The 27,593-nt window shown below is 40.7% G+C and overlaps 4 protein-coding genes across 5 annotated transcripts; 1 reads left to right on the plus strand and 3 right to left on the minus strand.

The window, feature by feature from the left end:
- Positions 1-283: 283 nt before the first annotated feature.
- Positions 284-6,350, minus strand: LOC141013706 (probable ATP-dependent RNA helicase DDX41). Its single transcript, XM_073487535.1, has 17 exons — positions 6,190-6,350; positions 5,323-5,418; positions 4,722-4,872; positions 4,494-4,568; positions 4,323-4,383; positions 4,106-4,242; positions 3,925-3,997; positions 3,667-3,820; positions 3,300-3,436; positions 2,881-3,043; positions 2,380-2,511; positions 2,205-2,276; positions 2,017-2,113; positions 1,549-1,698; positions 991-1,062; positions 767-877; positions 284-615 (listed from the first exon to the last, which is right to left on the minus strand). Exons 1-17 carry the CDS (start codon positions 6,214-6,216, stop codon positions 479-481), a joined length of 1,845 nt encoding a protein of 614 aa, XP_073343636.1. The 5' UTR covers positions 6,217-6,350; the 3' UTR covers positions 284-478.
- A 1,512-nt stretch (positions 6,351-7,862) lies between these two features.
- fam193b (family with sequence similarity 193 member B) lies at positions 7,863-16,367 on the minus strand. The gene is made up of 10 exons (XM_073487179.1): positions 16,082-16,367; positions 14,397-14,675; positions 13,570-13,756; positions 11,437-11,655; positions 10,898-11,309; positions 10,604-10,787; positions 10,239-10,472; positions 8,607-9,663; positions 8,432-8,507; positions 7,863-8,311 (listed from the first exon to the last, which is right to left on the minus strand). The coding sequence occupies exons 1-10, from the start codon at positions 16,238-16,240 to the stop codon at positions 8,215-8,217; spliced, it is 2,904 nt and encodes a 967-aa protein (XP_073343280.1). The 5' UTR covers positions 16,241-16,367; the 3' UTR covers positions 7,863-8,214.
- Positions 16,368-17,503: 1,136 nt separating this feature from the next.
- On the plus strand, positions 17,504-21,942 carry mxd3 (MAX dimerization protein 3). The gene is made up of 6 exons (XM_073487079.1): positions 17,504-17,666; positions 18,316-18,415; positions 18,573-18,602; positions 18,731-18,845; positions 19,025-19,190; positions 20,214-21,942. Exons 1-6 carry the CDS (start codon positions 17,597-17,599, stop codon positions 20,330-20,332), a joined length of 600 nt encoding a protein of 199 aa, XP_073343180.1. The 5' UTR covers positions 17,504-17,596; the 3' UTR covers positions 20,333-21,942.
- Positions 21,943-22,779: 837 nt separating this feature from the next.
- Positions 22,780-27,413, minus strand: prelid1a (PRELI domain containing 1a). Of its 2 annotated transcripts, none has more exons than XM_073487077.1 (6): positions 27,286-27,413; positions 26,659-26,778; positions 24,900-25,125; positions 24,691-24,804; positions 24,310-24,388; positions 22,780-23,794 (listed from the first exon to the last, which is right to left on the minus strand). In XM_073487077.1, exons 2-6 carry the CDS (start codon positions 26,748-26,750, stop codon positions 23,673-23,675), a joined length of 633 nt encoding a protein of 210 aa, XP_073343178.1. In that variant the 5' UTR covers positions 26,751-26,778; positions 27,286-27,413; the 3' UTR covers positions 22,780-23,672. The 2 variants fall into 2 exon arrangements, with proteins under 2 accessions (XP_073343178.1, XP_073343179.1); XM_073487078.1 differs by lacking the exon at positions 27,286-27,413 and adding an exon at positions 26,998-27,090.
- Positions 27,414-27,593: the final 180 nt, after the last annotated feature.

Genomic DNA, 27,593 nt, shown 5'->3' on the forward strand with positions numbered 1-27,593 from the left:
TCAAGATGTACCTACCCAGGTTGCTAAAATAAGGTTTACTATCTCACTAAAGTTTCCTGTCACCGGCAGCTATAATTCTGATGTGAACTTGTGTAAGTCTGACAGGGCTTAAAGTCAGGATATCTCTGATCAACTGTTGCAAAAGACAACTAGGTTGTGAGTTGCTGTTTTTTTTGGAGTAAAACTTCCCTTTGCATTCTTCTGCTTGTTTCAGCAACTTCCCCAACACACATAACCAGCATCACACCTTCAAACTTTGCAAGGAAGAGAATAGGAGATCACAGCAGGTATAGAGGTTTTATTTACAATTAGAGTATCAAAAATGTATGTTACAAAGGCTACACGTACAGAGGTATGACAGAGCTGGGCCATAAAAGGTAAAAAAAAGCAATCAATTTCCTCTGACAGACCTCAAGGCTATTTTAGCTGATGATAAAAATACACTTCCTTTGGTCAGTGACACGACACATGTACATGTTTAGAAGTCCATTGAACTATGAGCCAGGTAGTCTTTCCGCCCGATGTTGGTGACCTGCTTCGTCTGCATGGCCTCCAACTTTGGACAGTCCGTGATACGATGACCCAGACCACCACAAAATGTACAGCCCCTCTCTCCTGTGAAAACACAAGAATCACGTATGTTAGAAACAATTTACAAACACTCCACACTCGGCTCTGTTAATCTCAGATAAGATGATTATGTTAGAAGAACATTTGTAAAGGAAACACAAAGTTATCACAGAGTAACCTGTAAGTGTGAACTCACCTCCAATGTCCAGCATTGTCTCGTCTCCCGTCTGGAGCACCTGGAGGACCGGAGGAACCTTCTGTTTGGCTTCAACTAGCAGGGCTTTAAGATCCATCAGTACTGACTCATCTACGGGAAAAGACAGACGCTCACCGTTAACTTATATACCTGCAAGTATTCTGAAAACCACTATTATTGAGTAAATGTATTAGATTTTTGTCTCGGTTAGTATTTTTCCTTACCACAGCCTTTATTGATGAACGTAGTGGCAATACCAGTCTTGCCTGATCGACCAGTTCTTCCAATTCTGTGGACTGAAATACGACAATTTTAAGAACCAAACCTTTGAGCAATTTGAGGTGATTTGATGACAAACTTTAAGAAGGCCAGGCTGTATTTAACAGTGCTGCTAGAGAGTTTTTAAACCCTTCAGAACTTTCTGTACTTCTGCAGAAATGTGACCATAAATTAACATTTAGGAATCAAGTTCCTTCCAGACCTTTATAGAAATGGGAAGGCCTGAAACCCACAGATCATGAAAGGGAGCTCACCAACATCAAGTGTAAGCAGTTTTATATTCAGGAAGGGGCCAAAATTCCTCCAAGGCGATGTGTGGGACTTATCAACAGTAACAGAAAACCTTTGGTTGAAGTTATTGCTCAAGATGGTCACACCAGGTACTGAAACCTAAGCTGCTGAACTAACTAAATTTGAAATCACATTTAGACAAAATTTTGACAAAAAAAAAAACGTGTTAAAAGATGTTCTAGCAGTACTGGATACATGTTATACCCTCTTACCATAGTTCTCTATCTCCTCAGGCATGTCATAATTCACTACATGCTGTATAGCTGGGAAATCAAGACCCTTGGAGGCAACGTCTGTGGCTACTAAGACATCTTTCTTTCCTTCTTTGAACGCCTCGATGGCTTTTGTTCTTTCTTCCTGGTCTGAAAAACCCACAACAAATGTTACAAAAACAATCTTTTGCAAGACAATGACGAATGGAAACATGACGAAAGTGTCTGTGGCGTCTTCCATGGAAATGTGGTGCAACTATGAAGCAGAAGTGGTGACATTTGCAACCAGGGTGACATCTGGTGGTAATGATGAGCAACTACAGGGATGCTGAACAGTAAGGCTGTGGACGTAAAGGGGCTTTGAGCACTGGGTTTGACATTCCTCCATACACACTTAAAATCTTCATGCACTATAACTACCCACTGATTGCTGTGTGTTGTAATGATTAGAAGAGAGGTTTTGCAAACCTTTTCCTCCATGGATTGCCACCGCCTCGACTCCTTTAAGCAGCAGATACTCATGAATGGCATCTACATCAGCCTTCTTTTCAGCAAATATGAGCACCTGTCAATATGAAAATATAATATTTTGTAACATCTGACATGTTTGAGTTATGGTTGTTTGGTATATGTCAATGTCATGTAAAGGTACTGACAGGAGGTGGTGTTTTCTGGAGGCACTCGAGCAGGTACACCATCTTGGCCTCTTCTTTGACATATTCCACTTCCTGCACACGTGCGCACACATACACGCAAGATACTTATTATCATTTTCATTTCACATAATTTTTTGCATCAGTGGCTTTGTAAATTGTGAAAAAATAAACATACCTGGATGACGTCCAAGCTGGCAGCGCCGGCCCTGCCCACGTTGATAGTGATGGGTTTGACCAGAGCACTCTTGGCAAAGTTCTGGATCTTCTTTGGCATAGTGGCACTGAAAAGCAGGGTTTGCCTTTGTCCCTGGACACAGAAATAACAAATTATTGAACTGAAAATAAAAAGTCCACCAGCTGGAAGATGGACTTACCGGCCAACTATGTTTGGGAGTACTTAGATGATGATGATGAAATATGCTGCCTCATAAAGCATCAGGACTGTATAAAAAACAACTTTTAGTAGTGCTACAGTTGTACAAGTAAGAGTTTGTCAGCATCTGCATGGCCTAGTTCTGCTTGAAATGTATTGACCAGCAGATTTCAAGGACAAATTTAGTAGAAATGCCACAATAGCTTTCAAGTTTGTAAATTAAAATGAAGTGGCGACTGTGTTCAACCAGCTAAAATATAAGAAATTTATGTCCATCTTTGAGTGTATCAAAGATGGTCTCACCTTGAAATAGGAGAAGATGGTTCTGATGTCTTCTTCAAAGCCCATGTCAATCATCCTATCAGCCTCATCCAAAGCCAAGTAGCGGCAGATGTCCAGACTCACCATCTTCTTCTGCAGCAAGTCCATCAGTCTGCCGGGGGTTGCGACCATCATGTGGACGCCACTATAACCAAAAGGAGATACAGATTCAGATGGAAAATGACCCTAAAAAAACATTTACTGCTTATATTTTCAAAATACTATATTAATGTTCGTAATGCATTTTGTCTTAAGCTTTTCATGTACGTCTATTTTCTTGCCCTCTAAACGATTTATTGTAGCTGAATTGTGCATTTTTGGCTCAACACTCGTTCATACTGAAATTCTGGATAATAGACAGAAGCAGATTGTTTTTCACTCAACTCTTCACTCATACTTACTGTTTTACTACCTCCATCTGCTCCTTGACAGACATTCCTCCGATGCAGAGGGCAGAGCGCAGCTGAGGCGCTCCCTCCTCCTCCAGCAGCTTGCAGTAGTACTCGATGATGCCGTGAGTCTGCCTCGCCAACTCTCGCTGGAGCAAAGGGGAGAGTATTAAAAATCAGATATGCTTAGTTGCGAAAAGGCAAGCTTGCTCAGAGTCAACGCCATCTGTTTAGAGTGGAAACAGTATAGTTGTTTGTGCCTTTGGTGGTCATGCACAGTTTTAAAACTTATTCAAAAGTTTGGAGGGAGACTCCTAAAGTCACCCATTACAATGCAAGCTGTCTCATCGATTAAATAGTTTTGTCTTGTATGTCTTACTGAGGGACAGATTATGAGTCCATACGGTCCCTCCCTCTTAAAGAAAGGCAGCCTCTTCTCCTGCTCCAGGGAGAACATGATGATGGGCAGAGTGAAGACCAATGTCTTTCCAGAACCGGTGAAGGCTATTCCAATCATGTCTCGACCTGACAGACTACAGACAAACACTGTCAATTCATGAACGGTTTATATTTACTTAACATACGTTATACATTCTACAATCCATTTTAAAAGTGTATGCCCATTTACTGTACTTACACTGTAGGGATTCCTTGAATTTGAATCGGTGTGGGATGCACAATGCCCTTCTTTTTCAAACCTTTTAGAATTGCTGCAAAAACAAACAGATTATTTGCCAGTTGTTAATCATGTTGCACCAAATTCTCCGTACAGGCGGACAGTGTGTTGTTCACGTGCTGGAGACGGAGTGCATTGTAACCTGGTGGAAACTTCATCTCCCTGAAGCTTTTGATTGGAGGAGGGATGCCGTCTCCATCAACCAGGATGTGGAACTTTTTCCTGACGCGCTCATGTCGGGTGTCCGGCATGTTCAGGATGTAGCGTGGAGCTTTCCAGCTATGAAGAACATTCAGGTTAAATCAAACATTAAAAAAAAAAAAAAAGTTGCTTTAGTTTTTCACTGATGCCGGACTTACCTTGTTTTTATGGGATCGTCATATATGATACCTTTGGCCATTTCCTTCACAGACATCAGAGCTGACAGACGAGAGAGAGAATTAGTTTTGCAAACGTTTAAACATCTAGATGTTGATCAGAATAAATCTGATTGAGACGTCAACATGGCTTCACAGGAATTTGAATTTTACCTCTGCCCTCTGCAACGCTCTCAAGAATCTTCTCTTCCTCCTTCAGCTGTTTCTCCTTAGCGGACTCCTTACGGGCTGTAAATACAAAAACACAACACAGGTGAGACTTCAGAGAACCATTATGTTTAATGAGTAGTGTGATAATAATATGTCAAGTGAGATGTAGGGTGAAAAGAATTGAAGGGGCAACAATCATAATCCAGAGTAGGTTGTGTATGAACTCGATACCTTCTGCTTTTTCCTTAAGGTGCTGATGCTGGTCGAGGAGACTGACATTGGATCGTGGACCAAGACCTTCATCCTCATCCCTCTGCTCCTCCCCACTGTCTTTCTGCTCCTCGTCGACCGCCTTTCCTCGCAGACGTAACATCTTTTGTAGCTGCGAGGTACACGTTAAAAAAAAGCATTAAAATTGAATATGTGGTTATATTTTGGGAAACCAAAACATAATTTTCAAAATGATACAACTTTTACAATGTTAGATCGCTCTATACCCTTAATTAGGAATGCACCATCCACACTTCCTCTCCTGCTTCTGATTCAATATAGGTTCACAGTCCTATACCAGCACCATTTTGTTCCAAATTTTAAAATCTACATATCTGACTGCGTCGAACTTACTGAGATTATTTGTATGCAAGGTAACATGATGAGGGCAGGCTTTGCTGTGACACTGACGAAGAAAGTATACAATGGAGAAAGGTCCCGTCTGGCCATCATCTCTGATCTGCTTGATAAGGTCTTGACCCCTATACCGAACCACTGGATCTGAATGGTGCATCCTTACTAATTTCTTAAGTGTCAAAGATGCCAGCAGACAGTAACTTACCATTTGCTGTTTTCTTATTTTGACTGGAACATACGGAACATAATCATCATCCTCCGATCCTTCTGAGCCAGATCTGTCATCCTCCCCATGGGATCTCTGTACAAGCACATTGCATCTTTATCAGTAGTGTTACCTTTTGTTTTCCCTTCTACAGAGGTAACACCCCACATTCAGCCAGAATGGCCTTCAAACACATCCATTGCAAGTCCTTAAGAGAAATGTATGCATATTATACCATGCAGGAAAAAAAACAGCAGGTACAAAAACAGATTCTGACACACATCTTAGCTTATATCAACATCATATGTAGGATATACACTCCTATAAAAGGGCTGTTTCAGTGTAAACTTTGCAGTGTGCAGTGACAGTTGTTTAAGCCTCGCTGCTTTACACTAGCGTCAATTAGAAACATCATCCTAGCTGATATTGATGGAGCACAGCAATTGTGCCTTTTTTAGCTGTTGTTTTCAACTTAAGAATGTAATTAATGAACTGAAAACTGTTTCAAGTGTTATTCTAAGTCTGACACAATTGCAGGTCAATATTTCTGAGATCACCTGTAACTTTTGTGCTGTGAAAAACGTCACAGATACGTATTGACCGTGGATGTCGTAGCATTTGGGCTAGTCGTTTGTGTAGCTTTAGCAGTTTACACATTCATACAAATGTAGTTGCAATTCGCATATTATTCAAACACTTGAGTTTCACGTTATCTATAGATCTGTGCCCACGCTTACAATACTGTTTATTAACGACAGAGAGTGATGAAGGACACTTAAAAGCTTAGCTAGCTAGCTGGCTAACTTTAGCTAGTGTTAGCTAGTGCAACCTCCTCATAACGTGAACGACAGAATACGCTTAACTTACCTTTTTGGGTCGATTTTCGGTCTCCATTTTATTTTTTAATAAAGTGACGTTCTCGACGTACTAAAGCCACAGAATTACCGACCAAATACCCGACAAACAACTCAATAAATGTAGCTAATCCACATGTTTACACCACATAACACAGGGAGCTGTGATACTGTACGGGCTGCTGGAAGGGTCAAACCTCATCGAGGCGCAGCGTCCAATCATTGCAAAGCGACTCAGTCAGACCGTGCAAAGGATGTTTCATGGGAACCAAACTAAAAAGATAAACGTAGAAAGCAAACACCACACTTTATTTTTGTCAAAACTGTATTGTTTTAATCTTTCTGAACGAAAGATTTTTCACAGTATCAAAAGTGAATTTTAAAAAAAGAAAAGCCAACATACACTTGGCTATTATTGATATAGTATAAATCTACATTCGAAACATTAAGATAATCTTCTCTAATTGTATATAACCTGGAAAGCATCAGAGATGTTATATGAAAACAAAATCTCAGCACAGATTCAAGAAAGAAATTAACCATCTCAATGAAAGCCATCAGCTAAAAACATGGTTACTGGTGTCAATCTCAAGCTCTCGTCCCATAGGTATCAGCTCTTCAGTGATATTTCTCATTGAAAGATTATCAAGACTTGGACTTCAGACAGGCTAGCTGAGGCACAAGGTGCCACCAAGATCACAGTACAGGGAAAAGAGTAGTATGGATGAAAATATATCTCACACACAGAAAATCCCCAGAAACGCATGACAAAGGCTCAAAAGGGCCCAAAATAATCACTCAGTATGTACAAGCATTGAAATTAAATGCGTCAAACAATGTGTGATGGTTCCAACATTAAAATGAACAATGCACACTGGTGTGACCGTCACTGCTGGGATATAGGAGTTAAAATAACAGTTTAGGAGTGAGAAAACTGTGGTAAAAAGACTTTCTACTACAGATGGCAGAGTGTATATTGGATATCACTATAAAAGAGAGAATTGTTTAAGATTAACACCAAGGGAGGATTGACATTGAAGCAACTGACACATTTAACTTTGCCCGACACAGGACTGGGGAACAGTATTTAGATTTTTCTGTTCTACACGTCATGCATGGGAACGTATCTGCATGGTACTTAATTGGATTTGTATATTTTTTAAAAGCATTCTGTGAGCCAAGTGTTAAACACGGTAAATTGATATTTTCCTACAAGGTTCTATTAGCGTCGTCGGTGCACTGAAAACTGTCAAACATTCATGTGTTTTTTAACATAATTTCATGATCTCATACAAAAAGGCAACAGTGTAGCAGGTAGCTCAAGTGTTTTCAGTTTTTTCTCATCGACTGCTAAATAATTTGGTGATCAAAAATAAATAAAAGTATTCCAATGGAGAAGTATCACAATCACCAAATGCACTGCAGTCTGCTTGTGAGTAAAAATCAATGCAATTGTTGCCACCATTGCTCCGTGCACAAGAGGAGGGTACAAGTGTTTTTCTGTAAAATCAGGTCAAAATGTCATCTTGTGGTCCTTGTTGAAGGTTGTACAGCAGAAGACAAACGGTCTCTAGTGTCTAGTGAGACTGGTGTCGTGGGTGAGAAACTAGCAATGCAAAATGTCATGTACGATGAGCACCAAATTGAACCGATTGGAATTCAGAAGTTTAACAACGTTAAAATGTCTCAGATTTGTGATAAAAAACATTTATTTCATGTAAGGTAATTGTTTACATACTACATACGTAAGCACATGGATGCAGTGGATTCAACAGACTTTTTTTTTCCATTTTTGCACCTCTCATTTAGTGAACATTGCAATAATAGCAAAGGGTAGAGCTGGCCTTGAGAATGATCCCTGGCCTGTCAGCCACAAGTTATGTTTCAGTCTTTTGAATGGAGAGTATGAATTTGAACCAGGGTCCCTTGGCTTAGTAAGGAAGAGAAGAAAACAGGGAATGAGAGAAGGCCTCAGGCCAAATAGGGCTCTACTGAAAGAGTTTGTGGTGTGGAGTTTTTTCGCTGGCACTCATCCAAGTTATTGAGCTGCATTGGAAGGAACCTTTTTGAGGCTGAAGTTGGACCAATTCACTGCTACCTTCTGGCGCGTTTGTTTTGCAGAATCCAGACAAAACCTGGAGAGAACAAAGACAGACAAACAAGAGGAGGAGGAGAGAAGGAATGCCAAGTTTTAGTGATGCCATTAGTCAATGGGACAGTTTAGTTTATCTTCATACAGGCTTTTTTAAAACTACCTTTTAAAGTATTCCACTTCCCGATCAATCTCATCCATTTCTGTTGGATCCACGTCTTTAGGGAGAAATACATCATCTGGGGAAAAACAATAAAGATGAAAACATTAGCTAAAAACATTACAGACTAAGAAACACAGAATTTGGCATATACATCGCTAATGATAGTTTATTGTACCGATAGCACTGCTGGATTTTTCACCCTTGTTCTTGTTCTTCTTATTTTTCCCCTTGGATTGCTGGTGTTGTTGCCCATTTGCTGAGATGGCGGGGTGAGCTCTGCTTTCCGAATCCTGCTCAGTCCGACCTCCTCGTGTCTCCGCGTCACCTTTCCCCCTTTGTGCATTCGAGAGGCCACCGTTTGCTCCATTTGTTGAATGTTTGGATGGTCTACCCTCCTCCGCTTTCTTAGGCCCATTTCTCTGGTTTTCCGCACAGTGCTGGGGCTGCTTGTTCCCAGCCTTTGAGCCATTAGAAGCCATTTCTTTAGACTCATTGGTTTTCTGTATTTCATTCCCGGAGGCAGCTTTGGTTGATTTGTTGGAGTTTTGCTCCGACACAGATTGCTCCTGTCTTTGCTGCTGCTTTTTATTCTTCTTTGACTTTGCACCACCGTTCCCAACCGTTGTGTTCTTGGGATCGGGGGCGTCCTCCTTCGATTTAGCAGTAGCTTGCGCTGGCACCTGTGGCAAACTGTCAGATCCAGTGGAAGTGCATCTTTCTGGGGACCGAACCCTTATGAGCTTCGAGAGACTGGGGGTAGTGTGCAACCGCTGGATGTCCTTGGACCCAGCAGGGACCCCTGATGCTGTGGTGGTATTAGGGGACGACACAGTGGTTGTGTCCTCCCATCCGTTAACCAGATCAAGGTGGTTTTTAAAGGATCCCAGTGAAAGAGGGGCCAGGTCAAGGTCTATCTGCTGCAGGTCAGAGGAACCATTGAGATGGGACAGTAAGTGGTTGCCCTCCAACGTGGCTGCCTTCTTTGGGAAGTCATTGACATCCAGATTGAGGTCGTACATGCTAAATGAGGCCCGGATTGAGTCTTTGATGGTGTTCTTTATCTCTTCGAGCCGACTGGTGAGGAAACTGTTGACGCGCTCAAGCTCCAGCTGAGGCCAGTCAAGCAACCGACTGGCTTCTGAACCATCAGGGATGGGCTCGTCGACAGGCTCAGATGGATCGGAGTGGGGGTCACTGCCTGCAGCACCCATGTTGCCCTGCTGAGCTTTTTCCTGAAACAGAAATGGTACAGGCTTGACAGTGTGAACAGCTACCGAGATAGTTATTGAGATAACTTTTTGGATATTGACCAAACTGTATCTGTAGCATTGAATATCAAAATTACTCAAATGTGGCGTTAATTCTGGTCAGATTCATAATCTTGTTTATGTATTCTTCAATTAGTTAGTTCCTGATTTCAAGCTATGATCTTTAAGATTTTCATGACATCAAACCCCTTTTTTGATAATTACAGTCTGTATTTTCAGCAAAGCCATTCAATGGGTTTACATTATGCAATTACCTCTCTATAAAGTAGTTTTCATTAGTGGCAGAAACCACTCATTTGTAACAAAACACAAGTATTGCACTGGTGCATGTGTCTACAGATAAGGGCTCGCCAAACCTTTTCCCTTCTAGGGCCACGAGCCAAAAGCAAATGCCTATTGTATTGTATTGTTAAGATGCAAAATGTTACTGGGATCCAGAGTTCCCTTAATTGACTGACTTCCAATTTTGGCCAGCAGGCGCCCCTCCGGGCAGCCCTGCAATATTCAATGGAAATGAATGGAGAACAAAAAAAGCCCACCTTCTTCTTTTGTTTGTGTCGTGCCCTTTTGGCAGCCTTGGCACTGTTGACAGGTTTTGGCTCAGAACTGTTTATGAAGTCTAGCAGCTCATCTACATCCCGGTTGTCGATTGCACCAGCCACCGTCAGTTCTGAATCTTGACGCTGAGGCAGCTCCTCTTTACGCCGGGTCAGACGTGAGCGGAGCTTCTCTCGGATCTCAGCGTAGTTTCTGCTTGTTGGTGCAGCTGGAGGCTGTAACCATACAATATTTTACAATATCTTTATTATGTCACCTATTTATAAATGTTAAACAAGTACACCATAGCAAAGGGAACACCTAATTACTCTTTATAACGATGACAGCAACAAAAAGTTTCAAGTACCGCATTGTGTCCAAAGAACTCGCAGTAGCAGCAGTCGCAGTACTTCCCGTCCTTCTGGTTGGTGGACGAGGAGGCACAGGAGCTCCTCTCAGAGCTGCTGTCTTCATCCTCCCCCTCCTCCAGCTCAGACGAAGGGTGGCACAACGTTCCATTCGTCATTTTGTGCCCCTTACATGCCTGGTCCCTACAAACAAGAAAGACTTTACTTTAGCCCATCAGATTACTTTGTAGCTAGAAAGCAGTTTCTCCATTCAAAATATTCAATAAAAGCAACGTTGAGATGTTAACACTAACCTGCAGGCCCCCGCTGTCAGATGGCCTACATTTGAAGTAGCCACCGTTCCGGCACTGTGTCCATTACAAGGGTGGTTGCAGCCCATGATAGATGTGCCCAGTTTGCTGTGTTGTGTGTTCACAGCAGGAATGTGGGAGTTTTTGCACGGGCTGGGCTTGTGGACAGATGTTGGGCTGTCTGGACTGGGAGAGTTGAGTTTGGCTGTAGGGCCGTGGAGGTTTGGTACCAGCGGGGAGAAGGGAGCGTGGGCTGCCACACCTGTGCCAGACGAGGAGGTTACATGACTGTGCTGCCCAGAGTTCGGCTTTGGGGGCAGGAGTGAGGAATGCTGGGAAGAAAGGCCAGTGGGACTGTTGGGGGGTACTGACAAATCTGTGTGTTGATGGTGGTCACTGGGGTGGAAGGCTTCACCTGGAAAAAAAAAAAACATGAATGCAAATGACTTGTGGATCACAAACCATGAGTCATCTCTTTACACGGTGCATCGGTTTGTGTTCTGGCTCGCACAGAGCTGGAACAGTTAATCATTAAACATTACCTGGTGGCGTTGGTCGACGGCACATGGTCTTGAAGTGCTTGGGAGTGGTCTTACAAAGGTCTGCTGAGGTAGACAGGGGGTTCCCAGCAGAAGATCCACTGGAATTCTGGGATGACGGGTGACTGTAGGGACAGACTTTGGTCCCCGATGTTTTAGCAGATTTCCCAGGCGCTTCATGAAGACCTCTTTTCTCATGACAGGCTGACCCTGCTGTTATACCTGGACATGGAAAATATGTTTGATGAATTTGAAAGGAAGTGATGGATGACAACTGTTACGATGAAGGGAAATACCCCGTTTGATTAGAGTCATGCTGTCCAACACTAAAGCTTGGTTCTTAGCAGAACTACACAATGTAATACCCTTTTGTTACGCTATTTGGAGGCGTGTTTAGGCATGTGTAACTGTCCAAAGTCTCATTGCTATGAGAAAGAAACCAGCATTGCAAAACACTGTAGCCCTGAAGGATAAAGTCATTCTTTGATCACCAAAATAAAAATGAGAAAGTTGTACCCCAACATTTTAAATCCTTTAACATACTCATTTCTGTTGTTTAAAAAAAGTGATCATATCTCTTACTGGCAATCATCCATACCTGTCAGTAGAAGTTGATACAAGTCACTGCGACTTCATGCTATGACTGATAATAAAGTACATGAGCTCAGCTCAGTTCTCACCCAACTTAAAAAATGTATATTTGTTTGATATTTCTTGTAGTTGAGAAACATAATTGTTCACCAGCAATCATCCAAAAACCTTACAAATGTATTTAAGTACAAAAGGGCACATACAGCTGCACTCACTGAGCAGACATGCCACTACTTTCACTTACCCTACTTTAAATGCAATCTGGCAACATCAGCCATTTGCTAAACTAGAAATACTACCATAGCTATGCACCAGGTAAACTCTGCAAAGTGGTTTGATGAGAGCCGAGAAACAGGAAGAAAACAGAAAAAAGCAAAGGGCATAGGAGTCTGAAATGCTGTGCTTCCTATTTTATATACAACTGTCCGTCTCAGTTTGAGTGTGTGTTCCCATTTTCTTTATTAATTGTTGGGTATGGGTAATGTTTTTGTATCTTGGTTCAATTATTTGCAAATTTGAGCAAATCTTTGAGCATCCTGTGATAAAACTTGCAACGAACACCAATACGTTTTTTTCAATACATCAATAATCATTTAACATTAAATTCTAAAGGACCTTGTCCTCAAGGTTGAGCGTCTTTTTTGCATTAAAGTGAAGTTTTACATGAAGCACTTTGTAGCGGCTTCTTGTTTCTTGTTATTGTCGGGCATTATTCACATTTTAAAGTATTAAAACACAATGTACCGTACAATTAAGTGCGTAATATTTTTATTCTCCATGAAACGCTAAGGAGATGTGTATTAATTCTAAATAATTCAAGGAAGAATCACAATGCATGAGAGATTATTACTTTTCACCACCCCTACGACACGCTCATAATGGCCAATGTTTGAATCTTCATTATATTTAAAAGCTGCAAGTCCACGCATGCTACACAGTGCATACTTACAAGTCTCATGAATCAGTCTGTAGTCGCCCATTATTTGATCAGTATGATGCACTAACTGAACCTAGTCCATGTACATTTTGCCAGAATATTTCTAGATGTTTAGGCAGACAACTGCGACCACAGGGCTTGATATTTTATAAATGATGCCCAAGTCATATTCTCTGATTTACTTAAATCACCTTCATTTGAAATTCTGTTATTTTTACACTTATCACCACCATCTGAGAGCACTTGGTGGTTTTGACAACAAGCTTATCTTAAAACATGATTCCACCTTTAATAATGCTGAGCTCTAAGGACCTCAAAAAGTAGAGCATTGTAAGCTTTTACAAGATGACTCTTTGTTCTTCTAAACCATCGCAGAGTAACGCCTGAACAAAGTGGCTAAAAATGTATCACACTTTTATTGCTAAGTAAGTAAGCCAGTAAGCCTCACAAGCCAGCCGTCAAGCTCAGATTCAAACCCAATTTGTGCCCATTTCACACAACTTAAACTCACAACCCAGCCTGAAATTTAGGTTTGTGATGTTTTAAGTGATTACTGTCAGTGCCATTAAATGTTTGCTGCAGCTCTCTTTTGCCCTCTGACGACAGACCTTGTTGCGAGTGTGAAGAAGTGTTGTGGTTGCAGTGTTCCCCTCCGTTGGTGTGGGCAGAGTTCCAGAGACCTGACAGTTTGTGGGCTGACAGAAAGGAACTCGGGTCCCAATCCACAGTACTTTGCTCCGGGTAACCGTTCCCACAGCTCTGGGACTTGCAGGAGGAAGAGTGTGACAATGGTACCTGAATTAAAAAACACAAAACAAAAACAAAAAAACAACAGGTTACTCACAGGACTGTCTACACAGACCTACATTTTGGCACAAGTGGTATCAAGTATCTACCAATATCAGCTTGTTAAAGTGTGTGTGACCCGACAAGCAAAAACATCTAAAAATGATCAATCAATCTCAAGTAAACAGAGACCGTAAGCTAAAAATAAATCACTGCTACTCTGTTGCTTTTTTACTATTTTTAACATCTGCAAGCTAAAGCCAAATATCAACACTTTGTACAGACCATGTTCATCTACAGTCAGGTCTCCAGTCTGATTATACAGAAAATCTTAGAAATTTGCATTCCATGTAAAGCATTTATGTAAAAACAACCAAGAAAGCAAAGGTAATAGCTGCTGTAGCCTTGCATTTGCCAGAGTCACAATAACAAACTAAGTTACTTCTAAAGAGAACAGAACTTGCGAAATCCAGGGTGACAGTAAGATTTATTTAGTAAGTACGCCCATGCAAACGCAATGCCTTGTATGATGAATAGTGATGAGATTACCTCAGTCAGCACAAACCAACACAGTTTAACTAAGAAGTAGTAAAAAGATGTGGTGAAAAGGATCCAGACATATGACCCAAATCAGTCCACTTTTATTTACCGGCGTCGGCTGCTCCTGGGTGCTCCGCCTCTCCTCCTCTTCCACACTCTTGCAGCAGCTCTGACAGATCCACAGAGGCACCTCTCCCAGCAGGGACTGAGACAGCGAGGGCACCGCGTCAGCAAGCTTACGCCCCGGCGCCTCCCGCAATAAGGCCTGGGAGAGCGCAGGGACGGCATCAGCCAGCTTGGTCCCGTGGCCCCCAGGGAGTCCGTTTACGGAGCTCGCTCCCCAGTCCTTAAATTCACGGTGGCACAGGAGGCAGCAGGTGTGCATAGGCTAGGTAGAGAAGGAGAGGACGAAGAGGTCACGTGTTAGGCTCTGATTACAAGTCAAACTGTGATCTGTGACAAATCATTATGTTAAAACGCTAGGAGAAAATTGGATTAAATCACATCGGATGAACTAAACATATGATTTACATACTAATAAACACGTGTGTGTGCATATACACCTGGGCGCCAGTTTATTAGGTAGACCAAACAAATGCAGACTAATGCAAAATTGATGCAAAACAACTTCCAGTTAAGTCTGTAACTTTCTACAAAAGAAAACAACAAAACTAAAATTGGACACTATAACCTTCACAAATTAAAGTTTACTGCAGTGTAGTCGGATGGTGTTCACAAGATAGATAGATAGATAGTATTTTGTGTAGCTGTCAGTATTTTCTGAATACTGCATCAGTCTATGATAGATGTAACATTTTAGAGATAACCATGTTTGCACAATTACAGAAGCACAACACAATTCTTCCCCCCCAAAAATAAAAATTAAATAACTACTGTATCTCTAGTTGTGAGACGGGCATTTGCACATGTGGTATAAAATGTAATAACTCAATCCAAGCGGCAGTCAGGTGGGTAGTAAGGCTCAGAGGTCAGATGTAAGGTTAGCTGGCTATAATGCTACACAGTGCAGCTGTACAGCGGTTACCCTCGACTTGTAACGATACTAACTCCGACTTAGCTAACGTTAGGCATCACTGGCTGAAAACTACATGCATTCAAACTTTTTTTCCTTGGCTCCTGTCACACTCCGACAGAAGAGTGTGGCACGGCAAAAAATATAAGTAGCATGATAAGTCAAATAAACAACTCGAACCATGTTTGGGAGTCAGCTACCCTAATTATGAACCCGTTCTCTCTTTCAGCTAACTAGCTAGCTAATTAGCTAGTAGCTGGTTAGCCGCTGCTGGCTGAGTGGTTCCTGTAGCTGGGTTCAAGTGTAGGCAGTAAGCACGTTTGCAGCACGCTAGCTGGAGATGATAGCCCGGCTAGCCTCACTGGCTAAGGTTAGCTAGCTGGGCGGATGAAGAGTTGTAAACGCTGGAAATGGGACGACCTGTCCGAGGCACAATGTCACCTGTCCGGCAGGGGAGGTGGGCTGCAATGCTAGTAGCACACACTGTCTAAAAAGCCGCCTCTGCTGCTCGCGAAGTTGAGCGCATTATTTATTTATTTACATATCAAACGACGTGAGAGCTCTGCATTTACGACTACTACATAAAGATAAATATAGCTTCCAATCAGTCGGCGGATGCATACAACTTCACCCTCTGCAGGATCCAGCCACAAAAAAATAAAAGCACAATGGAGGATGCTTGGATTAGCAGAGAGGTGCTAGCTCGGAGGCTAGCTAGCCTATTTTAAAAACAGCGATTGGCTCGCTGCTAGCTAACCTACCTGGTTCGCCCTGGTAGTGGCCAGCCTATCCAGCCCAGCATCTCCGCCGCCACCGCCAGCTGCATCGCCGGGAGAGACTGGGCTCTTCGGTACGGTCTGCTGTCCAGGCACAAGCTCCTTCTGGGCGACTCCTTGCTGCTTGCTTTTCTTCCTTGCCATCACAGCGGTGTTTATAATACGCTTTGGCCAAGTTTGCACCAGTTTCGATTATTTTGAGAGCACACTTTCGTTTCTTGTCGGACCTCAAAATGTTCTCTATCTCCTCCAGTCAAGACAACAGTCAATATGGCGGAGGACTGGCACACTCAGGAGTTCATAGGTTAAAGATACTGCTGGCAGAGCGACTTCACTCCCGCATGGAGAGTACAACTGAAACCCGATACAGACAGTGAAGCAAGGCGGCGCCATGTTTAGTAAGGGCAGACATCTCCTCCCACTTTCTTCTCCGTATGAAAAGACAATTAAACAGGCTTCAGTCCAGCGATTCAAACGACTGTTTCAGAGAGGATATTTACTGACTGAGCATTATTATGTTATGCTCGCGAGATTGCGTTTATATCTGTAATGTGGCCATATTATGCTTTCTGTATGCAGTCTACTGAAACTACAGTCTATAATGTAAAAAAAAAAAAAAAGACATTGCTATCGAAAGAAAATAATCCAAGTGGGCTCGAAATTAGGTAAAGATGTGTGTTTTTTAATAAAAGATATAAATATAAATATAAATAAAAGATAAGTGTAATAATAACAAATATGTAACAATACAACTTTCCATAATTAGCTGACACATTACTGTTTTATACAACGTGTGGTTTTATGTTTTCATAAAACAAGGGGAAAATATACATAATGCCAATGTGAATGTTAAGAAATATTCGCAGCTGTTTGAAAAATAAAGGTGCTGTGAGAGGAGAGGGGATGGGGGCTTGACCATGGTTTGACAATGACGTTTTACGTTGGGTGCTGATGCCTTCACTGCTGTCGGAAGTATAGGAATCATGGCTAAATGCACAATAACCATAAGGGTGGATCTTCCCTTGACATAATGTTTGCATCAAAAATGTGTATGACGTTATGTTTATTTAAAACGTGTAATTTAAATTCATCATTGTTATAGTTTTACACAAATAGTTAGCTATTCAATATTGCAATATGCACCCGCGGTAAATTAAATCCAGGGGAATTTTTTGGGAATATGTCACCCTTTTTAGTTGCGTTTTTTTTTAATTGCGCTAAACCAAAAGAGGCCAACACTTTACATGGTCCTTTTTGTCAGTATATCCAACAAACCAAGTGCGAGTCGGATCGTACTTATGACATAACTTTCAAATGTCCGAGCTTACGTGGATCCCTTGAAGGCAGCGCCAGTGTTTCAGGTCCTGTGGACTGGGGACGTAGCACAGACAGCCTCATCTACTTTAGGCTAACGTTACTGACGCTTGCACCGCAGTAGGTTTGTTTACCCGTGGTTGTTTTATTTATTTGTTTAACAAACAAAACAAAAAAAAAACAATAATGGAAGGACACGTTTGCAACATCCAGGTGCTGCTCCGGGCCGCTGAGTTTCTGGAGAGAAGAGAGCGAGGTGAGTGTTTTGTGACAACTGTCAGTCTTCAGGGGAGGAAGTTGGTTATTGTTAAAACAACAAAATGCACAATGAAGCGACAGTCGGTATGCGTGCAGGACACCGCACAGGGGCACGATACGCTGTAAACGCTCGAGAAACCATCGAGATTCCTGCTGGAAGGTTTGTTTCAGGCGAGCTTTCGGGTTTGACTCAGTGACCTACATATCGGTCTCATCTTTGTACTCGATGGCGCCAATCTGCTCCGGTTTGAAAATGAAGCCGAGCGACGCAGAGCGCTCAGCGCTGTGAATGAGAGGGAGGCAGAGAAAAGCAACGCTACGAGTTACACTCACGTTTGTGCACACCGCGGGCTTTGTTTTGTGCATTTCTGCTCGAGAGGCTGCAGAGTAGTGTTTTATAATGGTGAGCAGGGAGTGTGTGATGGCGCCAAAACCCAAACACAGGAGCGTCCAGCTGATGATGCCGGTGACAGCAGCAGGGTTATTTTTGTCCTCCTCCTCTTACAGCTTAGGGGGGATGTGGCAGTAGATCCGTAGCACAGGTGCTCACTTATGTTAACAATAAGAAAACCTTACATTTAGCACTCGCATGCCATTGAATTTCAAACTGTTTTGTAACACAGCTGTGATGTATTTTCCCTGCACAGAGGCAGAACATGGATATGCTTCAGTCCAACCCCTCAGCCCAGATCACTCTGACAAGAGGAGCAAACAGAAGAACAAGAAGATATCTGCAGGGGGCAATAGGTGAATACATTACACAACCGCTAACTGACAGGAGGGTGTGGTTGTGTGGAGACTTTCAGTTCTGATAAAGCACCTCACAGGCTGCCATTGTTGAGAGCAGTTACTGTCCTGCATGTACGTCAGAGCTAAACAAGCTGTCTCTTTCTCTTAACTGCAGGTCGGTCCACAACGAGCTGGAGAAAAACAGGTACTTCATATTTCGTTATAGTTGCGTGTATCATAGAAAAATACACTTTCTATGGTGGATCATAGTGATCGAGTAAACGCCCTGTTTCCCCCCCGCGTGGATTAACCGGTGTTGCTTGTGCTTTGCAGACGAGCTCAGCTGAGACACTGCCTGGAGCAGCTCAAGAAGCAAGTCCCTCTGTCATCTGACTCGATGAGGAACACCACCCTCAACCTGCTGAGACGGGCCCAGCTCCACATAAAGGTACACACAACACTCTCATATCATTGGACTGCTACAAGTTCTGGGTGAGGACACAGTGTTCAGAGGAGCATCTTCTTCTCTTCGATGAGAAGCCATGTTCCTGTCCTTTTTTAATGGTGCGTTTGCTGACAGTTGCTCGGCTGTGTCTCAGGTTAAGTTTCTGTGCTTTCGCCTTCCAGAAGCTGCAGGAGCAGGATGAGCGTGCAGAGCAGATGAAGGGCCGTCTGCGCTGGGAGCAGAGAGAGCTGAGGGTTCGGCTGGAGCAGCTGCAGAGGGGCTCGGAGAGGATGAGGAACGACAGCCAGGGCTCGACCATGTCCTCCGAGAGGTCCGACTCCGACAGAGGTACGTCTCCTTGCTTCGATGCTAAAAGTGTGTTCACAGCTTTTGTTTCAATATTTTAGATTCAGGCACGTAGAAACCATCCTAACTCTGGTCTTAATGGGAACTGGAACCAAAAAAAGGAACTTCATCGTTAAGATTCTCAGTGTCTCCTAATGAGTTTATGATGTCTACTTTTTACTAATGTTTGCAGATATTTACTGAGTAGAACGATTCGTAGCTCGCTAATGAGTCGATATTACAGTTAATCAGTCTTTAAAGGAATCTCATTGTGACAATATTATATTTTGTTATCATCTTACAAAACTTTGCCGTCCAAATGAGTGATTTTCAGCACGATCACATCAAAAGTGAAAATGAGCTGTTTCACACTTCTGAAGAGTTCTGCAAAATAGTTCGGCCTGTCACAATAACAACTTTTTGTGGACAGAACGTTTAGCCAGAAAACCCCCGTCCCTAACATTTTTTGCAACATTTTTATTCTACGGAGTAATTAATAATATATGTTTGTGTTTAATTAAGGATCTCCATTAGAAGCACATGCATGCAAGAGAGTACACAAACTATTTAAAATGTGAAAACAATCCAGCAAGCAGAGGAAAGGGGTAAAAAAACAAACAAAAAAGAAAGAAACACTTGACATATGTATCATATATATTGATAATACTAAAGCAAACTAACTAAACAGACAAACAAACACGTAATTGAGCATATCAAGATAAAGTAACACGTGTGGGGGTATGTGCTGATTTAATGACAACAGCTTAACATTGCAAGTACACCCTTTCAAAGAGCAATGAACTTTTAAAACTAAATAATGTTAAGACATCGGAATGTGAGGAAAATGTTAAAATATCCTAAAAAACAAAACAAAACAAAAAGCAATGAATGAAATGGACTGATGGTCAAGGGTATAGTCATTCAATCCTTAAATTAAGTAAGGATTAAGTAATTTTGTAAGTTCAGCGTGCGTGTCGTCATATTTCCCTCTGCTAATGGATGGATCTGTGCTGTGTCCCCTTACAGAGGACGTGGAGGTCGATGTGGAGAGCATCGTGTTTGACTGTCTGGACTCTGACGGACTGAGCATTACACACACTGGTGCAGACCACTGTTACTCCAGCATGGACAAAGCCTGGCTATGACGGGAGTCAAACCGACGGTCACTCGTTTAATGTCGCCAGGTGCAGGAGGAGGAGGAGGAGGAGGAGGAGGAAGGGGAGCAAACATTCCAAAAGACAAGCGAATGGAGGATGATGTTACTGTACAACTGAACACATTTCTTTATACAGGAGGAGTAACTTTTGACATTCTCTTTTCAAAACAGACTACAAGCTAAACGATTATATGAATGAGCTGTGTTCATTTGCACTGAATAGCAGTTAAAATCACTGGGCTGGGATGGATGTAACGTTACGCATACATGTTTTCTTGCATCAATCGTAAATGGTGTTTTTTTTTTTTTCCAAAGCCATGAGGAGTCTGTAATTTCCACTGATTCAAACTGTGCTAATCGTTCTTTTAAAATCCAAATAAGGGCTTTTTGTTCAAAACTCTTAACTTATTCTTTACTACAGTATGTCTGTACTGAATTCTGCCTTAAATCAGATTTGGTTTAGTTTCCCATACAGCTTTTCTTTAGCACTAAGTTCATATTCCAATTATGTCATGTGTAGCATGCACTTAAACATTAATCCGTGCTATCTTTTTGTATTATTGTTCCATTATTATGTTCAAGTTCAGTCATGTATTGTTATCTTTTCCTTCTGTTGCACAAAACATCCACACATTGCACTTCTTGTTTTGTCTCAAAAAGATTGTGGGTATATCAGAATGAAAACAGACATTAACTAGTCATTTTTGCACATTTCTATCTGGCAGTTAAGTTCACTGTGCCAAATGTTCGTTTGGTCTGTTGGTGCACAATTCAGTCTGTAATCAGGTGCAACAGTTTTGATACCTGTATTAGCGAGAGCGTATGGAGAGAGGTCTAATGACAGTTACAGTTCAATTCACTGCTAATGTTTCTTAGAAGTGTTCTTTACCACGACTGTACACTTCATTGCTTCAGCATTCGTCAGTATAAATGTTAAATATGCATGCGGCAAATTCACCAATCAGGCAGGTAATGTCCACTTGTAATGATACTTATGCTGTATTACAAGTATGTATCATATTCATTGCTATATATTTAATAACTGAAGGTGCTTTTTTTTTTTTCCTCCTTCACTTTTGTATATGCAAGATGCCTTATTATCTTTTAATGTTATGTATGCATTCATCTGTCTCTCCGCCCAGTAATATTATGTAGCATTTTTTTTTTTTTTTTACTGGTGTAAGCTTTTTTTTTAATTAAATAAATATTTTCTATATTTATGTGCTGTCTCCGATTGTTTTACTAATGAATTATAATGATGAAACCAACATTTTTTTCACCAGTCACCGTTGGTGGTAAGTATTTTTACTCAAGTACTGTACTTACGAACAAATATGAGGCACATTTGCGTGAATATTCTCTTCTCATGCCACTTTATATATTGTGTTATTTACTCAATTACATTATCTTACAGCTTTGATTTCTATTTACTTTACAAAACACACAAAGCACTTTTGTTATTGACTGAACTACCCAAAGGTTTACACAAGTACTGATGAAAACATTAGTTGATTAATACATTGACAAAAAATTAATTTGCAACCATTTTGAATGATCAAGACAGTTGTCATATAAAAATATTTCATGGTTCAAGCTTCACAAACTTGAAGATTTGGCACTTTTCTATTATTGAAATTAGTTTAATTTATTTTTAATAATAACATTTTAAGTATTACTTGGACAAAGACTATTTCTGACAGCATTTCTCACTTTTTTCACATTTTTTTTACAAAATAAACAATTAAGAAAATAATCAGTAGATTAATCCATAATGAAAAAAATAATTAGTTACTGTTGTATATAAAATAGCTCAATATTAGCGTCACCTCAACAAACTTCAACAGCAAGTCTTACTTTCATATTAAAGGGGCATTATGTAAGTTTTTTGGTTATATAATCCTTTATATTAAAAATTCAAGCGCTAATGTTAAGACTTTAGAAGTACTGTGTATCTAACACTCATGTTAGTTCTTGCAAACTGCTACTCTGTTTATCAGGAGCTCTGTCTGTTTATAGGCCTGTAAAACTGTTACACAGTGCACCTTCAGTGCAGGAGTAATAATCTGATGATGCAATATTGTGTTGTCTTATTATATATTGTAGTAAAGGGCACCACGTTCTTTCATTTTAAGTGCATTTTCCTGATTATACTTGATGTACTGAAGTACCATTTTCAATACAAGACTTTTACTTTTAACAGTATTCCGATAGTGTGGTGCTACTTTTACTTAAAAATAAAATAAAATATACATTTTTCTTTTAGTTTTTAGAGGTTGTAGTAATTGACAAGAAAAAAAAGGAGTCTTAAAATTAAACATAATTTCATGTTGCAGAAATGTCTTTAAATCATCAAACAACCCCTCAAATTTGTCCTATAACTCCTTGTGTGGGATTACAGGAAGAGATACCCCTTATTGTTCACATAAGATCACAGCATGACGGTTACAAACAAACTGTCCATTTATTGACAAGTTGATTTTTGATTGATACAGTAAGAGCACATAGATTCTGGGGTTGTGTGCGTTTAAGCTGAATGTACAAGACAAGGCATCACTTTTGCCTTTGTACACACATCTTAAATCTAGGTGGAGATACTGATAACAATTGCAACCAGATCTTACCACAATATCAAGAGTGCTACGTTTCTTATCAAGCTATGACTGTCAACAATATGGACCCTTCTTCTTCAGTCAATGAACTTCAACTTGAAGCAATCAGTCTTGGTAGGATGATTAAGGTGTGGTCGGGTGAACTGAACTAAGAGACATCTTGATAGCGACAAAACATACAACTGAAGTAAATCATACACATGGATTTGCATTAATCAGATATTCTGCGCTATGCTAATCTTAGCTCTTGGACAAGAAGCTGTTAATAATACAAAGCAATTACAAAACAACATGACATACTCAAAAGGAACAGAGTAAAAAGCAAACATTGTTGATGGGCACAGAGGTTGAGCAAAGGTCTGAGTAACAGTGTCAGGGTTGACAAAGTGCTATTATCACTTTATGGCACCTGGAGCCATATTCAGCCATATTATTTTATAAGATCTCTATATGCGGTAAAAAGGTCTGAGATGATCTGGTGTCAAAGGTACAATATATTCAGCATGACACACACAGGGAGGCTGAAACAGGCTCATGAACCCAGCTCAGGCCCTTTATGGTCCACCCACCATTTCAGTTGGATGCTTCCTCACAGAGGTGTCTACCCATTACCGGGATCAGTTCGTCTTACCCCAGCTGAACCATGGGGGGGGTGCAGGGGGACAGTTAAATCTGTCCCAGTGTCACTGGCAAAAGAACCAATGATCTATAATATGTGCTTCACACATATTGTTTCTTTTGGGCTTGTGAGGCGAGGTCTTTAGCCTTCTCTTTAGCTGCCAGTGCCGTCTCTCTCGCTCGCTCTGTAGCAGTTTCTGCTAAGGTTCTTGATGGAGTTTCACCTACAAGAAGTCAGAGAAGTAGAAGTGTTTGTATAACAGGGTACAGCTTAAGAGTAAAATTCAAGCACTTTCAAGGAACCTAAATCCAAAAATGTCCAGACTTTGAAGCCTCTATGATCACATCTAAATTTACTATAAATTCATTTGTGAAAAAGTTTACAGAATCCCTTTGTCCAATAATCAATGTCATTGTCACTTTATTTTACCAGCTGTTCAAATTACCATTGACTGTATGTTTTGATCATGATTATTTAGTTACAGCTAATTTTATCTGCAGGAGACAACAAATATGAGGATGGAATAGTTTCATTTTGAATATTCAAAGATGTTAGGTTAAATGATCTATTGCTGAGATCAAACACCAGATTATGTTGAAAATCAAGCATTTTTCAACTTTGAAACCTTAACGGTACATATTCAGCCTTTAAACACTTTGTATGAACCCTAGTATATTCAATTAGTTCCAGCATTTAATGCATTACAAATTATTGATGTTATCATTATTGACAGTTTACCTTGCATTTTGGCCAGCACATATTCAAAGCCCTTCATGGTCTTTGTAACACTGGTCTTGAACCTTGCAAGACCAAATTCCTGGAAAGAGCAGACATAAAGTCAACCAATATATAATAAAACACTTAATGAACAATGTGTCAACAACCTACAAGTCACATCATCACATCTTTACCGACATACAAGACCACTCAGATTCTGTCATAAATCATTCAGCAGCTGAAGTTTTGGCAGACAGCAGCGGCTGTTCAGCTGCTGCATCTTAACACCGCGTTTTATGTTTCCAATTACAGAATGACAGATAGGTGGGTGAGTCTCCCTCTCAGACGCCACACACCACTTTCCCTGTTATGTACTGTGGCGCTCCACTTTACTCTACTGACCTGAATAGCTCGAGTGAGTCCGTAGACATTGGAAGAAATCCAAGCTTCTCTCTTTATCTCCGTCCAGCTGCTGTTCTCGGGGTTAATTTGGTACTCGCACCGCTCTTCCACAGACTGCGACCGAGAGAAGACAACAAACAAAAGCATCGTGAGGCCCTGTCAATACTTTGTGAAACACTGAGAGCCTGTGGAAACAAACGCTGCTGTACCATGAGGCGAGCGTGGCTGATGTTCCATGTGAGTGTGGTCATGGTCCTTTTCTGAGGGTCCACTATAGAGTCCTCGATGATGTATGCTGAGCTGGCCATGTGCTTTGGAAGGTACCGCTCCATCCAGCGAGGCGATCGGCTAGTTTTGGTCAACAGACGTCTGGAAATGAGGCAGTTGGTTGGAGTAACCTCCCGGAAAATGATGTCCTCAGTCAAAACGTGGTTACTGTGGGAAAAGAATAAAAAAGCTTTGGAAAAACTGTGCAGGGCTACAACTAATGATTATGTTCATAAGTACTCCTGTATAGGTACTGCAACTGTGTATCAATTCTAGGGTTTCCAATGTTATGAAAATTGACAGTTGTCATACCGTGAACATTTGTTTATCTACGGTATTACATTTTACCATGAAAGTGCGATTCAAAAATTCATATATTTCAAGTTTAATTAAGGTTCATGTCTGCCAGGACATAATATTTTGTGATGCTATAATACAGCACTTGTTCTACCAAAATAACCCATCAGTTTGTATTACTTTAGAGGTCACTGTATGTGATTATAATAATAACAATTGTGTAAAACCATAAACTATAATACCGTACATTTCCTGAGAAAGAGAAAATCTCATACGTTTGCAACCCTACTTCTGTCAATTATTTTCTTCGATTAAATAACACTGATTAGTCAACAAAATGTCAGAAAATAGGAAGAAATGCCTGTGACACATTCCCAAAACTCAAAGTGACATTGTCACACTGACTGTTTTGAATTTCCAATTGAACAAAACAAAACGAATATACAAGAAACTTAATAAGCCACTTTTTGCTTGATAACAAACCAATTAATCAATTATCAAAATTTATGAGAGGTACAACTAATGAGTATTTTCACTATTGATTAAACAGACAATTACTTTCTTCAATAATCAATTAACCATTTGGTCTAAAAATCGAAAACTCCCCATCCCAAATTGACTTATTCAAATGTGTTTAAAAGTTTTTTGTCTGGTAAAAATTAAAGATAATAAAATAACTATTTAATATCGGTTTGACTATTTCAGTACATCAATAAGAAAACGATCATATTATCTGCTGAGAGGCTCGGACGTGAATATTTTCTGCACTTTCGCTTACAAAATGACAAAAGATTGATAGTTTATTAAAACTTTGCCTGTCGATTTATGTTATGTAACACATGACTGTTGTCTGGAGAATGGTTTTGCAAAGTGTTACTTTGCTTGTGAACGACCAAATGTTAGTTAGTTTCAGCTCTGGCTGAATTAATCACATTAACAGAAAACAAATCTCCAACAATTTTGATAATCAATTAATTAGAATAAACATATATTTACAAAAGTCATGAAGTTTAGGATGTAAAACATTAAAGTATATTGTTTCTGTCGTGTTTTCAATTGACTACTTGTGAAGAATTAGCAAATTATCACATTGTGATGTATTTATGTGCTACACAAAGTGCTAACTTGTTCAGCATCAAGGTTGTTTTATGCAAGTGCTCCATCACAGGTAAAAATCCTACAAAAACCATGTATCAGTAACAAAAGTAATGAAGTATCAGCAACAAAATGTACTAGCTGCTAAATAGTAGAAGTAAAACAATTGTGTATTATGTCAATACTGCCACCACTGTTTAACCCTCTCAGTATACAAATGATGAGACTATTTATGCAGTCTAATTTGGATAAAGCTCATGCAGGGTCACAGATGAAACTGTATCCAGACTTCCTCCACTCTGGCCTCACCTGTAGGGGTTGGGATATCGTTGCCAGAAAGCAATACAAACTTGGTCCCAGCTGCTTTTCAGCAAACCTGCGCAGCAGAAATACTTCACCATTGTTGCGAGCGTTTACTCCGACAACAGCCTGCGGAGACGGAACAAACAAAACGTGTTTAATTTGCTGTGGTTATGTAACTAGCCTCAAGTGATACTACACGACCCGAGTGTGACAGTGACCGCTATGTGCTACGGCAGGTTCGTGACAATATCGTTCACAGAGACACACATTTCCTGAACTTTCCAGCTAGCATAACCGCTACGTGACAGCTGTCAATCAGATAAAAACATAAAGGCGTATAGTTACCTCAAAGGTACCACGCTGACTGTTCAAGTATGGCTAATAACAGGCTGTTTAGCTAACATTATGACACACACACACACAGTAATATTCAAACACTGAGGGGCTAACATGAGAAATAACGCTCCTGTCACATTTGTCACGTCCGCACTCCCTAGCTAGCTTCCTCGATAGCATGAGCTAGCCTAGCATGAGCCGAACCCTGTGAATGAACGGCCGCGTGTGACCCAGTTATCTTTGACCGACATTCAATACGCGAAATGATGAGCTCATTTCAGACGCGCGGACACTTACCTGTATAGCGACAACATTCAACAGATGAGTATTTGCATTGTACAGTCCTGTCGGGATGAACTTCTCCGGGTGGACACCTATGAAACATGTCAAACGTGACTCGGACTGAGAGAAGGTCAAACAGCGACGTCATATCCGGTAGGTGGCGCAAGTGCGATATCCACTCTGAACACTAGAGGGCAGCAGGTGACTGCAAAATGCGACATAGTGATTTTTGTTTAACTCATCTTTGTTTAACGTATTATTATTATTGTTATTATTATTATTGTTAATGATAATTATAATTATTATTAATATTATTTAAAAAA

Source organism: Pagrus major, chromosome 18 (genome assembly GCF_040436345.1).
Source record: "Pagrus major chromosome 18, Pma_NU_1.0".
NCBI classification, from domain to species: domain Eukaryota; kingdom Metazoa; phylum Chordata; class Actinopteri; order Spariformes; family Sparidae; genus Pagrus; species Pagrus major.

Coding starts and splice junctions, on each gene's coding strand:
- LOC141013706 (XM_073487535.1), bottom strand. CDS start 6,216: ATGGAGACCGAAAATCGACCCAAAAAG. Junction 5,419..6,189: donor CCGAAAATCGACCCAAAAAG/GTAAGTTAAGCG, acceptor GTGCTTGTACAG/AGATCCCATGGGGAGGATGA. Junction 2,512..2,880: donor CCATCTTCTCCTATTTCAAG/GTGAGACCATCT, acceptor TTCTGTGTCCAG/GGACAAAGGCAAACCCTGCT.
- fam193b (XM_073487179.1), bottom strand. CDS start 16,240: ATGGCAAGGAAGAAAAGCAAGCAGCAAGGAGTCGCCCAGAAGGAGCTT. Junction 8,508..8,606: donor AAAATCCAGCAGTGCTATCG/GTACAATAAACT, acceptor GTTTTTCCCCAG/ATGATGTATTTCTCCCTAAA. Junction 8,312..8,431: donor GAAGTGGAATACTTTAAAAG/GTAGTTTTAAAA, acceptor TGTTCTCTCCAG/GTTTTGTCTGGATTCTGCAA.
- mxd3 (XM_073487079.1), top strand. CDS start 17,597: ATGGAAGGACACGTTTGCAACATCCAGGTGCTGCTCCGGGCCGCTGAG. Junction 18,416..18,572: donor ATATCTGCAGGGGGCAATAG/GTGAATACATTA, acceptor TCTTAACTGCAG/GTCGGTCCACAACGAGCTGG. Junction 19,191..20,213: donor GAGGTCCGACTCCGACAGAG/GTACGTCTCCTT, acceptor GTCCCCTTACAG/AGGACGTGGAGGTCGATGTG.
- prelid1a (XM_073487077.1), bottom strand. CDS start 26,750: ATGGTGAAGTATTTCTGCTGCGCAGGTTTGCTGAAAAGCAGCTGGGAC. Junction 25,126..26,658: donor CGATATCCCAACCCCTACAG/GTGAGGCCAGAG, acceptor CTTTTCCCACAG/TAACCACGTTTTGACTGAGG. Junction 24,805..24,899: donor TCAGCCACGCTCGCCTCATG/GTACAGCAGCGT, acceptor TCTCGGTCGCAG/TCTGTGGAAGAGCGGTGCGA.